Source organism: Eremothecium cymbalariae, chromosome 1, assembly GCF_000235365.1.
Source record: "Eremothecium cymbalariae DBVPG#7215 chromosome 1, complete sequence".
Taxonomy (NCBI): domain Eukaryota; kingdom Fungi; phylum Ascomycota; class Saccharomycetes; order Saccharomycetales; family Saccharomycetaceae; genus Eremothecium; species Eremothecium cymbalariae.
Genome location: NC_016449.1, coordinates 122987 through 136804, shown reverse-complemented (window position 1 = coordinate 136804; position 13818 = coordinate 122987). Strand labels below are relative to the sequence as shown.

Here is a 13818-nt window from a genome sequence, read left to right as displayed (position 1 = left end):
CCTCGTTTCGACCGAGTTAGATCAAACAAAAGTTTCATATGTGTGAACTAACATCTTGATATTTAAATGCTAATCCTAGGGTGCGCTGAGCCGTCAAGTCGTAGTTTTTATATTTATGTTTTTTGTTTGTGCCGTGTTTTCGAATTATAATTTAATATTTGAAAAAGCCAGTCCTATTACTGTCTGCCGTGGTAGGCTGGTGCCATGGCATTGGGAGCCGATGGCTGTAGTTGTTGGTGATGGCTTTGAGGGAGTGGTGGCATTTTTTGTGGTTGGTAACCACCAGGCAATTGTTGGACAGGTGGGGGTCTTCCGTAGGGATTTGGGATTCCCATCACTGGGGCTCTCGAGCCTAAAGTACGGTGCTGAGGTTGCATTATTGGTTGAATACCCTTTAAAGGACCTCCTAGCTCAAATGGTTGGTTTGCCGCTGGATATAATCTTGGAAGTTGATTTTGTGAGTTTTGCTGCTGAGGTGGCATAGGTCTTCCTGCAGGTGATTTACTCATCGGAGGCGCATCTTGTTGCTGTACCGTTGATCTACCGTAAGGATTAGGCATACCTTGCTGCATAGGAATCCTACTTTTTTGATTTGCATTGTGATTTGTCATGTGCTTAGTTTGCGGCATATTTTGGTAACTATAAGATCTAGGAGAAGAACGACTTGGAGGGGTTCCCGAGATACTTTCCTGTGAAGATCGAGGGGTTAATCGACTGTGAAGATTGCTTTGGGGGCCCGACTTTACAATTCCCAGAGGTTCATTGGACCTGTTATTTGAAACAGGAATACTTTGTGATTGTTTGGCAGGCAGCCTGGACGTTGAATGATCCAGGTAAGCAGTACTTTTCGTATCAGAGTAAACTGAACTCAGGTTGTCTTTAGTTTTGTATACCCCCCTACCCACTGAATACTGACTGCCTGGTAAGCTCTCCTCGGACCGACTTATAATATTACTATCAGTACCGGAAAAATTACTCTCAACATTCATCAAGTAGCTTTGTGCGTCGTAGTCAGGATCAAAAACATTCACACTAGTATTGGTGGAATCACTACGGACACTAATTGGTTTCTGAATGTTATTTGGCTTCTCAATAGTATCCACTGTCATGCTAGATATCTCCTTTGATAGGTTGTAAAAATCATCCAAAACATCATCGTTTTCGATTGCTGTCTCTGTTACATTTTCAAAGGAAGAACCGGTTGAACTACGTCCATTACGTTCTTCATAAACCGCAGCAGTACTCTGACTACTAACAGAATTCCTCAACCTAGAGATATCGAGCTTTTTTGTGTGCGAGTCCGTTCCTTTGTATTCATCATAAGCACCCACCGAATCTCTTTTCTGACTGTTAGATGCAAAATGATGATTGGAACGAGGAGGCGCTAATGAATGGCTTGAAGATGTAAATTGGCCTCCAAAAGGTGGTTCTGAATATTTGTCATATATTTGAGACAAATCTGCACGAGACCGATATAACTCCCGATGATTATAATCCATATCAGGCTCTGCTATTTGTAGAACCGAGGAAGTGTCAGTAGTAAACTTGGCAAACGTATCATAAGAATTATCATGTTCAGTTTTAGTTGGATCTCTTTGTAAATTTCGAGGTACATTCACTAATGGGTTCACTGGTCTCTCTTTGAATACAGACACCTTTTCGTTAGCAGGATAAGGTGCAGCAGTTTGAGCATTTGGTTTCAGATGGGATTCTTTAGGTACTCTTGAATATTCGGCTGAGGATTGCATCTGAGGAGCCGCAGAATTTTTCACTTCGGAATTTGGGTCAGCGTTATAGGAACCGTTAAACTGTTTCATTGAATTACTAGGCCTCGATTCCATAAAAACTGGGACTGGGACTGGGCTTGGACGGCTGGGCATAGCAATTGGTTGATTGAAATTTATTTGTGGACCAGTATCCGTAATTGTGTTCGGACGATCTGTATCTAGGAAACTGGTTGCAGATGATGGGGCAAAGTGTGGAGATGTCGGACTGTTAGATGCTGGATATTCACTGTGACCAAGGGCTGGGGAAGCCAGTGCACCGTTCAGCCCCGTTGTTGACCCACATCCAGTGTAGCCTTTGTTCAACCTCCCCTTAAGGATACCCTTTATTTGGTTCCTCCAATCACGAACAGTCCATGTAGAATTAGAAGCTCTTGATAAGGATAGTAAGTCATCTACTTGTAAGTAATGCACATGCGGCAACGTAGGAAGGCTGAACAACAACGAATTCGGGTCATCCTTGCTAGCAATCAACGTTTTTGGCCGGCCATATAGCTGGAACGAATTCATTAAAGGGATTAGAAATCTAATCAAAGTGTCGTAACCAGGAACAGCGGAATGCTTTTCTGGCATGATAAATATATCCGCTTGTTTGGAAACTTCTTTATTAGAGAATATTATCGAACCTTCCAACTTAATCATTGTAGAAGAGTCTATAAGCACCGGGGAAGAAGGATAAAGGGCGTATGCAGCGTGAGCAGCTGTCACAACAGCCATCGCCGTAGACTTCTTAAGCTTCTTATCAGTGTCATAGAAGCTAATCTGGCCGCACCTCGAGCCATTTTTCAACTTTTTAGATGGCTGAGAAATCACAGCATAACAACGTTTCCAACGCATACCAGAGCCAAACCGTACACTAACCCATTCTTCATACGCAAACTTCGTATCAGCTAAAATAACTCTAATATCGCTCAACAAAGATCCTCTTGTAGATAGCAAAGCCCCAGTATAAGACTCCTGTAATGCACTAAACTCAAATGCCGACAATCTAAAGGCAGCATTCCACCTAAGAAACGATTCCAAATCGTTAAACTGCAAGAAATACCTATTTTTCAACGTGGTAGACACAGAAATTGCATTTGTCAACTTCTTTTTAGCACTATCCACAGCTGCATCCTGTGGCCCTAGAGACCTGAAATTCGAATCCGTAAAATTAATATAAGTAGGATTTGTGGTGGTTCTCATTAATTTCTCTGCATCATAATTATTCGCAGCAAAAAGCTTTGCGTCCCAGAGCGCTAGTTGTGTGCCGATCAAAACACCATAAACCTCCTTCCATAATCTCTCTCCTGGAGACCCATCGCTATTCAAATCATTTAATATCAAAAATACACCTTCAATATACCTTCTATGAGTCTGCGCCGATAGCAGAGTAACAATAGGAACTAACTCAGGAGATAACCCACCTGTATTAGCCTGAGCTGTTCGTTCGGATTGCATGAACGTCTGATGTACAAGATGTTCCTTATCGCAGATGATTCACTAGCGTGACTAAATATCTTTGTAAATGTAGACGACGATGAGCTAGAAACTGAGGATGAAGTATTCTGCTTCGTGCAACAAATGGCAGTTGACGCCCGTGATGATTTGCTATTCCAACTGCTGCGTGTGGTAAATATTCACTTCAAAAAAACCCGTGAAGGAAAATTAGTAGTTTGTAAGATGACGTGACGTTCGAACAATACCCCTTTTCGTGTGGTAAGCCTCAGAGGTTCCGTGATTTAACCACTACCAAAGATTGCTCGGTATGATCGAATGCGGTAAGAGTGGGGAACGGAGCAAAATGATTGTTGCTGATGATGGATTAAAGGTTTAAGTATCGAAGTGATCTGTCTAAAAATATTATATATCAATACACGGAGGGGGCCTGCTTACCCATTACTGCTACCACTAGACTACAGTGCTTTGGTACTTTTTGCAGTAGCACAGTGTGGTTAAATGTAGTAAGTTATGTATAATAAAATTTCCACACACAACCCATAGTGTGGGTGAATACAAAAGGTGTGCATTAATCTGCAAGTTATTGTGGCTGCTAATATACAAAGGCCCTTCCTCGAAGCCTTATTTGGCAGAAAGCTTCCTTGAAAAGGTTGCCAGCAATTTCCTGTCGTAGGCAAAAGATAGATATATATTAATAGCACTTCAGAATATTGACAAGCTTTTTCAAAAAGAAACGGACATACAAATGCCGACCTGTGTGGCAATGCAAACGACGCCTATAAGTAATATACGTCTCATACTGAATAGAATATATGCCTTGTTCAGGTTTTTGTGGGCAAAAAGGTGGTCGAAAGTATGACTTATACTATATAGAGTAGAGTGTCTCGAGAAAGTTTAGGAAAAAATTATTACGTAATATATAACGGCTATCTCTCGAAGAGCTTTCTTCATTAGGTTCCTGAAAACGTAACAGGTTGGTGATGATCGTGACAAAAGCGATGAGGATAATATGATGAGGCAGGCGATGTGGGGAATGTATGGAGTCGTTTGTAATATAGGATGCAAGCCGCAATTGGGGTTTGAATAAGCCATACACCTAGAATTGCTAGTGCGATGAAGAGCTCAGTTTTAACCAAGTTTTTGTATTGTTCCAGGATTGTTTCAATAGAGTGGGATAGGGTTACTGTGAATTTAGCCAGCGAAGTTTCCAATTTGGATTTATTGTTATTCACTCTAGAGTAGACTTTGACGTGAGTATCGGAATCAGGGTCTGGCGACAAGGACACGTCGGTGACTGCCGAATTAAGCTCATCTCCATTTATACGTGGCAACGACACATGTGCTTTGTCATGCACCCATGTTAAGGCTTTCTCCAAGGCACGTAGTTTATTTCCAATTACACACGCCACTACTGCATTCATTGGCTTGTATAGTATGGTTCCGTTGAAGGCGCTGGACACAGTGCTATCAATGTCTTCTAAAATGGTGTTTACTGTTGAGTTTACAGAGGTTGTTGCCGAGCTGATCCAACCGAACATCTCATCGTTAATTGAGTTTTCTGTTCCGTTTATGTAGTCATTTGTGCTGCTTACCCATTTTGACATGTCTCGCGATACATATTCATGAGTGTCTGACTGCATATTTGAAAGCATCTGTTTAGTGCTGTCACTGTGAAGTTTTCGTGAAATTGCGTGGATCATAAGGAGCTGGCAAACGCAAACTAGAATACCTGCCATCGCAATTGCAAATACTATCAATGCTCTTGGAGACATGATATATGCCATGAACCACTGGACTTCTTTTTTTTGTCTGGGAGTTCTCCCTACAGTCTTTCCGATCCATTCACCAATCACTGTCGGGATTCTATGGAAGACTCCCTGGTAACATTCAATCACATCTCTACCCTCTGGTAGAGTACTATCTGAACTGTCGTCATCGCTGCCCTCAAATGGATTACGATGTCTAAATTTCTCTGTCACTTCGGCTCTTTCCCGCATCTCTGCAAGTCTGCTCCATTGCCTGTATTCTTGCCAGGCTGCAGGCACTAGAACAATCAGGGCGCCAATTACCAATACAACGATAAATACGATCAATGTATACTTGAGCACATCGTTAAATACTGCGTACAATTTTTCGATATCTGGTTGATGGGCACTGCAGATACCACCGCTACTATCATCAATATTTATAGGCGGTATCGAAACTAGTTCTTTGTTCTTAAGCATGCCCGTAGTGTTAACATTTTTAATTTCCGTCCTAATCGTCTTAAATGGGACAGAAACCAATTGTTTGGTTTTATTCTTCAGTGTTTCGAAATCAGGTGTCTTTCCAGATAACGACTGTAACTTGTCATTAACTGATGACGGTATTTGTAAGTTCCTCAATCCTGCTATAGTTAAATTAACTTTTTTAATATGATCCGCAGCATTACCGCCGTCATCATCATCGTCACTATCGGTGACTAGTGCCCCTATCTTTGTTGTAGCCTTCAGAACCTTGTTAATTATTTTTGAAAGCCCATCTAATCCATTATCTAGGTCATTAGCAGCATGGATCACTGTGGAATTAACCACCCCCAGTATTTTTTCCGTAGCATTCGTAGCCACGTCGACAGCACCATGGACAGCGCTCACAAGTAAACATGCATAAGTTCCTAGCCATAGCTCAATCATGAAGACAATGATCGCCTCACTAGCTAAAACTAGTAGGGATAACAATGCCAATAGGCCATCTACCGATCCCTCCAGTGACTTTGTGATTAAGTAGTTCCCTATCTTGCCCATATAATGAGGGGTACCATTCCTCAACGTGTTGTAATAATGGTCAATTGTGAAACAATGATCTAGTATATATTCTTCAGACTGATTTAACGAATTATGAAGGCTCTTCGCAAACAACAGCAGCTTTACAAGACACAGAAGTAAAAGCAATGTGTAGCGATTAATCCAGATTTGAGATAACCGTTCTCGCAGCTCTAGATATGGTTTAGTATAAGTCATAGTTTGGACTATATCTGTTCATTCGTCTCAACCATTCATTCGATACATAACAACGCTAGAATTATCATGGGCTCTACACTATATATATTATACATCCATGCGTTTCATGACGTACCCGCTATGAAACGCAAATGAAACCGTCACGCGATTATGATCCGCGAGCAACAATTCCAAGATATATCTCAAGATTCAAGATACCACACTCCCAAGCCTTTGAACATAGGGGGTGGCTGAATATCATCCAGCAACAGTCCATTTCTTTAAATGAAGGATTTGGGGAAAAGCCATTCGTTGGTAAACATATTCTTTTCAAGGTTAACGCGCCGTGATCTGCAAAAGAATGCTCGTTCTACAATGATGATCTCCTCTCTACACATAACAAACTTCAGGAAGTACATGTGGAGTCATTCATTAAAATTTAAAATATTCTGGACCTTAACCTCCCTTCGTAATATCAGTTCATGATTATGGACTACTAGTTTAAAGAAAGTCAATAACTACAAAATCTTCCATGTATCCTCACAGCCATGGCAAAATTTAGAACATGCCACAGAGGCTGACAATGGATAGTTAGACAATCCTACCTTCTCATCAATAAATTCATCTGCAAATACATCGTTACCTCTTGCCATAGCACCAACAAATACACATATACTCTCGTCCGAATCCAGCTTTTCAACATAATCTTGCACCCTGACCACAGGTGCGTCAAAGGATAGCGTCACCTTACGGCATTTTGTAGGTAAGTGATCAGTTATTGGATTTTTGATGACTCTCAACAGCTTCTCTTCAGAATTAACTGATCTAATAGAAAATTTATGCAACAATTGGACCATTAGTCCTGAAAACCTTTTAAAAGTTCTTGGAATACGTACCGTAGGATTAACCTCCACCAATACCCCTCGACTGGTCTGAATGTATACTTGAAGTTTACCGGCTTTATTTATTGGAGAATCCAGTAATGTTAACAGACACTGATGTGTGATATCCGGTCTTGCCTCACTGATATCTCTACCCATTTTCTTTAGTAAACCTTGATGATCATCGCAATTCAGCAACGCAAATTTATCGCCGCCAGGACCACCAGAAGAAATCTTCTGTGTTTCCAAAGACGCTTGACTTAAAACAACGATCAGCCTCTGAGTTGTTTTATCCTTCGAAGTTAGTACTGGCGGAGCTTGTGGAACCAATGAAGCAGGTAACGCTTTTCTTTGACTATTAATTTTTGATGCATCTCTAACCTTGGAATCTTCGACCATTTTGGAACCCTAATTGCGGAATTAATAATCTGGAATAGGATAATATATAAAAACGAATATATATATATCCATATACCCTTGCTTTTGACCAGGAATCTATATTACAAAATGAGATGAGCTGGAGACAGAAACGAAAATTCAACTAAAATTTTTCATCCTAATAATAATCGTATACGAGATAGATCATATAGATTAAACGAACATGATGTGCCTTAAACATGATAATATTCTCGATCCAAAGGGCCAGGCCCATCTAATTGTTTCATTATTTGATGATGATAGGCATTTTTGAATTGCATGGTAAGTTGTAGAATTAACTCTTGTACTGCAAGAGTGTATGAAAGCTCATATAACAAGTGATCACGTGATCATAACGGTGCGTGACTAGCGTACCCTAATGATACTTGATCTAAGAGGCAGGGGGGCTTGAACCATCAAGTATAATTACATATGTGAGTTTGATTGAATTATATATATCCAATGAGCGCTTCTGTTCCATGGTAAACTAATGCTGTACCTTAATGCTGTGTAAAGTTTTACCATTTAATGTCTCATTTCAAGTGTTCCTTTTTCTCGCCAGTCGTTTTAAGTCTACTGCAAAGTTACGCGTAGAACAGGATTAAGAATCAGTTATCAGAGTGTTGCTTCGTCGTGTTTGTGAATATGAATTCAGGTTGGAGTGATGAGGATAGTGATTATGATATTTTGGAGCTAGCAAACAAGCCACCGAAGGCTTTACAAGTCGCACAATGTGGGGCGGTTGCTACATCTCAGAATGCTAGTACTCAGAAGCGTGATTCCGATAAGTCGGTAGTCGATGAAGAGGCCGATGAGGTGGAACAGGCACTAATGAAGGCTCGTGGTGAGTCAGGTATGCTTCGAGATAAGTTGCAGTTACTTGAAAAAGAGAAGGAACAAGAACACCAAAGATTGCTAAATAAGGAAGAGCAATTACGGCAGGTCCATCTGCATGAGTTGAATAAGCTGAAGGAAGAATTGCAGAGGGTTGAAGACGAGAAGAAGTTCTTACTGTTGGAAAAGCGTCAGTTGACGAAATTCCAGGCAGCAAACCTACCGTTACAACAAACACAGACGAATACCGCACAAGCTGAATCGGTTAAAAAGAGGAAGATAGAAAATGAGCTGGTTCAAGAATATGTTACATTGGATCATCACAGAATCATCCCTGATGATTCTTCATTGTTTGTAGATACACTAATACAGCATAAACTTCCAGGATGCAATATCACCGTTTTTGATATCCTTGATCATATTTGCTTGGAACATGTTGACAGCATCAGGGATGTCAACAATGTTTTGCATATATCAAATGGTGAGCCTCTTGGGAGGCCAATTCAAAAGCTGTTATTCCAGATGAAAGGTACGATGTCGCTGGATAAGCTGGTCGACAAGACGTTAGAGAATTTGGCAATTCTAATTCGAACAATAGCAAGTGGGAAGGATTGCAAGTTCGCGGTTCCATTTCTAGTGTCATGCATGTATCAAGCAATCGAGTTTCGCCCTAGTGCAGTCCATATTACAGTGTTGAAAGATATGTTTCAATTCATATCCGATTTAGTTATTACCTATCAGCATTTGTTAAAGAAGCCATTGCATGATTCGCCTTTAGAGCTAGGTGTGAAGCCCAAGAGTTTCCAATATGAATTTTTGGATATTCTGGCGGTGCTCTATTGCTTCGACGTGATGGAATTGTGCATCAAAATACTGCTGGTAAGAAGTTCTGCGCATCAGCAGTTATTTTTTGATGGAACTATTTGGCAAAATCTTACGAAAGTTATTCAATTGTCGTTGACGATATCATACAGGCCCATTTTAAACGTTGTATACAACACTGTGGAGATTATATACGGCCTTACACAACTTGAACTTCCTACCGATCTAGCGACTTCCCAGTGGTGGGATTCAGTAATAGGCAAGCTATTTCACATTTGGAACCGCCAGGTAAGTAACGAAAATGTAATCAACAACGACAATCTACACTTACTCCCGAAGTACAACATATCTGGATTGATACGCTGCATAGGAGACAATTCCAACGCCTATTTGCTGGAAAATCTAGTCGATAACAAAATTGTACAAAGCATACCAGAGGTTATTTACGAGGAGTTTCCTGAATTGAGCCGCCAATGTAAAGAGCAAGCAGAAGGATGTTGCCTAACCATGCAGTTGAATGTGGTAGTAACATTTCAAATGCTATTGACACGTTACAGTACTTCCATATCCCATGCCGACCTTCTGAGCCAGACTGTTAAACTTCTATGCAGGGAACAAGAATTCATGCTAATCCAGTGTCTCGGCATCGAGTCCGAAAACGCAGACATTCGTAACACCCTGATAAACGAATTGATCAGGCTACTTTACCACATGTGGAAACAACTCGACGAGCCTGCAAAGTTGCTAAAGGACACACAAGATGACCTTGTGGTGTGCTTGTGGCGTATTGTATTTGGTCACATGAGCAACGGAGACCCTACAGAAGATCTTCAAGAGAAAGCCCTTCTCGTGGATCCATTTCGCAAGTTGAAATTGCAAGAACAAATGGACTACTACGAAGATGCTTTCCAAGGTAACCATCATGCTAGCTTCATATCGGAAGAGCTCCTCAAAGAGGATATCATCCACTGTGAACGCCAATTCAACGCCGGATACGATTACAACTGTCGAGAACTGGCCAAGTTTGTCCTTGACAGCATCACCTCAATGGAAGATGCTGACGCACTATACCTATCTATGGTTCCCGAACAATGAATGAAGAACTCCAAAACGAAAACAAATCAATTCGCAAAAAGTACAGTCACTTGATTGTTTTTTTGGTTTTTTGACTATATTATAATAGATGCTGCTACGCTGCGCATTTTTGGAGTAACTAATAGTAACAAATAAGTGTATATATATATATTAACGTATAATCGTTACCTCAAAAAACGTATTCAGGCAGATTGAGGCTTAGCCTCACCAGTTTGGAAACCGTTCTTGAATCTTCTAGCAACGTGCTTCAAATATCTCATCCTACCGGTACCAGTGGTTCTTCTTCTCTTAGCCTTCGTAGCCCAGTTGTAAGATCTCATCTTAGCAGCTGGGTACCCACAGGAAGAACAGGTTTTCTTTTGAATGTGGAAAGAACGACGACCACATCTGTTACACAAAGTGTGAGACTTGTTGTGACGCTTACCAAAGGATGGAGTACCCTCTGTAAAACATATAGTTAGTATCAAATTCACTTTTCTCAAACAGAAGGAAACGTATTGCAGACTCTTCAGAGGATCCCATCATCATCCACCAATGTTGCAGGTCAGCAGTCAGCGCTGCTGACCTGCAACATTAAAACTTCCCACCACATCTTATCCTAGTCCTTTTATTTTAACACATGACCATTACACTCGTCCTAACCCATATTTCAATACACCTAATTTTCCAATTCCAAACCTCCACCTCTCTCTCTCTCTTTCAATCACCAAATCCGTTCAAAACCAAAAATGCCCTCGAAATCCAAACAATATCCTTCTTGAAATAACAAGTTCATCTATGCACATACTACCCATGTTTGCTTCTTGTTGCTATATCCTTTCTATTAACTAACGCTAATCAAGAGATAGTGCAGTCTGTAATAAGAGATGGAAAAGTTTTAACCAAATACCGCGGGCTTACGAGAAACCAGCCAGAGGGAGCAGGTGGCGCCCAAACGGGAGAACATATGTGGTGTGCGGATGGTAATTCCATGAAGCAGTCCGCCGAGGTTTTGCGTGGGAGGACTCTCGCCCCACGCAAATATGGTTGGAATTTTTCATCACAGGCATGATGGATGTACGGGTGCACATTTAAGATAATGTACGGGTTCAAATGAGCAGTCATACATCACGTGAATTCCATAACGCGACGCGACGCGAAAAGTAATCCATTTGGCGTATTTTTCCAAACCTGCGTTTCCCTCTAAACCGTACATACTTAAGTTATATATAACGCGTTTTTATAAGTATAGTATCAAAACCGGACCCATTAAAAGGTTTGTTTAGTATGCAACTAGGCTGTGATGGCGACAGATCGTGTGTTATGTAGCTCTATATGGTAGTTTTTAGACCAGCGAAAACATTTGGTTTTTGTTTGTCGGGAATATCGTGGTGTGTAATGTAGCGTTAGTGGGGGAAATAAGGTCTCTTTCCCTCTAATCTCATAGTACTAGAGTAGGTTCGATCATTATAGTTGCTGTGGATGAGAAAGAGAAGATATTAGGTACCAGAGAAACGGCAGAATAGTATACCAGCTTACAGGATTTGTATTTTAGAAGGAATTTTCTTTTTATTTTAATTAATTTTTAATATTTTACGGTCTGGCTGCAACAACAAGAGACGGTTTGGTTTGGCTTAAAAAGACAGGGGAAAGGGTATGTCAGGGCATTTTCTACCTTCATCGCCGATTGGGAGTGGTAGTTTGAGATGTTTGGTAAATGGAGATGGAGATGAATCCTATGGGGGTTGGTCGGAGGCGGGATCGCCTAAGAGGATGAAGAAAGGCGGGGGTTGGGTGAAGGGTGCAGACGTGAAGATGGTTGAGAGGGAGTATCCTACACCAAACCCTTCATCTACTGTTGGGAGATCTTCGTCGCCAGTAAGGACTCAGGAGAGCAGTTATGTTTTGAGCGATGGAGTGGCGGAGCATGAGCATGAGAAGGCAGAATGTGTACTGGGCCGTCAGAGGTGTGTTGAAATTGTTTTGGATCCGACAAAGCCATCGGTGTTGAGTGTAGGACGGCAGGGGTCTGTTTGTGATGTGCGTCTACCTCGGGGTAGGAATGTATCTAGGCAGCATGCGGTTATCTCGTATTTACCGCAGAAGAACCAGGTAAAATTGGCGTGTACTGGTACAAATGGATTGGTAGTTTGTTTTCCTCGACGGCTACAGTATGAGCTCGTGAAAAGGGTGGGCTCTGTGGATATATTTGAGCTAGTGCTGGAATCCAAATGCAGTACTGTGAGTTCCGGGAATTCTACAGGTAAGATACTTGTGAAACAGCCTTCGTTAACGTCATTTGTTCTCCTTAAGGGCGAAACGGTGATAATGCCGTTCGTGAAGAACACGGTAATTGATTTCAGGCAGTGCGTGGCTCGCCTTACGCTGTTTGAGTGCTTTGATGAACATGACGGCGGTGATAGTGACAACGATGACTATAATGTTCACAATACTACTGAGACAGAAGATGAACTCACACTGTTGAATATTAATAGCGATGACTTCCATAAAGGCTGCCGTACACCGGTCAAAAAATCAGATGTGTTTGAAGTGCAAAAACGTTCTGAAGAATTGCATTTTAAGGAGTCTTCCCCTGTCGCCCATCGTGATGGGCCAAGCACTTATAGTTTAGCCGCTACAACAAAAGTTGGTAAATTACACTCAGTTGGTGGGATTCATAGTGGTATAACGCCCGATTCCTCATTTATTTTAGAACCTCCTTCAACACCTCTTAAAAAACACCATGCAGAACAACACTCTTCGCTTTCAAAGCACCATAATACAGCAGTTCTGCAGCTTGGTGTCAACACATCTAGTGACTCCAAGTTTGCAGAATTAACTCCAAAGAAATTATCTAAAAGGAGACGGGATGAGCGTCAACTTGATGACTTTGATTGGCAAGAAAATTTGGAGGATATTAGGAAAAACGGTATTGACCCTCAGGAGTTGCAAAATGTCTTGGTAAATCATTTGGCCTTCTCTAACGTCCAGCAGGTTCCAATATCTTCGTTGCAGGATGTCAACTCTACCATTTCTAAGTTAACTCGCTGTCAATTACGTGCTTTACTGGCCACAGAAAAATGCATTGGTGTCATATATCGTACCGGTAAAGATGCTGCTGGGAAACCCTTAGATGAGGAGTACTACTATGATTTAGAAAATGACCCTACCCATAGTAGAAGGCAGCTTGTATTATCTTTGAAGGGGGGACGGACAGGATTACGTTCCTGTAGGAGGGTTCACAAGCAATACTTCTGGAAAAAGCCCACTAAATAGTCAATTCCCTGCATCCTCCCAGATCCCATAATATCTCTGTCCTTGTCTATATATATATATTTACCGTAATGCTAAGTGCTGTGGTTTGTGATCAAGTTAGATCTGAACACTATCTCTAATTATGATATAAATTGTTGTCTATATGTTTCAGTTCGAATTATATATACATATACATATGTATATGTATATATGTGTTTGTTACATTTTATCAGGGGTTGGATGTCTCTAAGGGAAGTAAAGAGTTAAGGTATTATCGTTTTTCTGTGCATTCTAAGAAAGCTCCATGCAGTAATGTGGTTTGTCACCTGCGAT

The 13818-nt window shown here is 41.1% G+C and overlaps 6 protein-coding genes across 6 annotated transcripts; 2 read left to right on the top strand and 4 right to left on the bottom strand.

The window, feature by feature from the left end:
- Window positions 1-176: 176 nt before the first annotated feature.
- On the bottom strand, window positions 177-3224 carry SKG3 (Skg3p; the record flags this gene model as incomplete). The annotated part of the gene is made up of 1 exon (XM_003644098.1): window positions 177-3224. One exon carries the CDS (start codon window positions 3222-3224, stop codon window positions 177-179), a length of 3048 nt encoding a protein of 1015 aa, XP_003644146.1.
- Window positions 3225-4174: 950 nt separating this feature from the next.
- On the bottom strand, window positions 4175-6223 carry PRM1 (pheromone-regulated protein PRM1; the record flags this gene model as incomplete). Its single annotated transcript, XM_003644097.1, has 1 exon — window positions 4175-6223. The coding sequence occupies one exon, from the start codon at window positions 6221-6223 to the stop codon at window positions 4175-4177; it is 2049 nt and encodes a 682-aa protein (XP_003644145.1).
- A 497-nt stretch (window positions 6224-6720) lies between these two features.
- Window positions 6721-7482, bottom strand: EMG1 (18S rRNA pseudouridine methyltransferase; the record flags this gene model as incomplete). The annotated part of the gene is made up of 1 exon (XM_003644096.1): window positions 6721-7482. The coding sequence occupies one exon, from the start codon at window positions 7480-7482 to the stop codon at window positions 6721-6723; it is 762 nt and encodes a 253-aa protein (XP_003644144.1).
- Window positions 7483-8145: 663 nt separating this feature from the next.
- On the top strand, window positions 8146-10251 carry LCD1 (Lcd1p; the record flags this gene model as incomplete). The annotated part of the gene is made up of 1 exon (XM_003644095.1): window positions 8146-10251. One exon carries the CDS (start codon window positions 8146-8148, stop codon window positions 10249-10251), a length of 2106 nt encoding a protein of 701 aa, XP_003644143.1.
- Window positions 10252-10433: 182 nt separating this feature from the next.
- On the bottom strand, window positions 10434-11045 carry RPL37A (60S ribosomal protein eL37; the record flags this gene model as incomplete). Its single annotated transcript, XM_003644094.1, has 2 exons — window positions 10434-10693; window positions 11039-11045. 2 exons carry the CDS (start codon window positions 11043-11045, stop codon window positions 10434-10436), a joined length of 267 nt encoding a protein of 88 aa, XP_003644142.1.
- Window positions 11046-11886: 841 nt separating this feature from the next.
- Window positions 11887-13506, top strand: Ecym_1066 (FHA domain-containing protein; the record flags this gene model as incomplete). The annotated part of the gene is made up of 1 exon (XM_003644093.1): window positions 11887-13506. One exon carries the CDS (start codon window positions 11887-11889, stop codon window positions 13504-13506), a length of 1620 nt encoding a protein of 539 aa, XP_003644141.1.
- Between the last annotated feature and the right edge of the window lie 312 nt (window positions 13507-13818).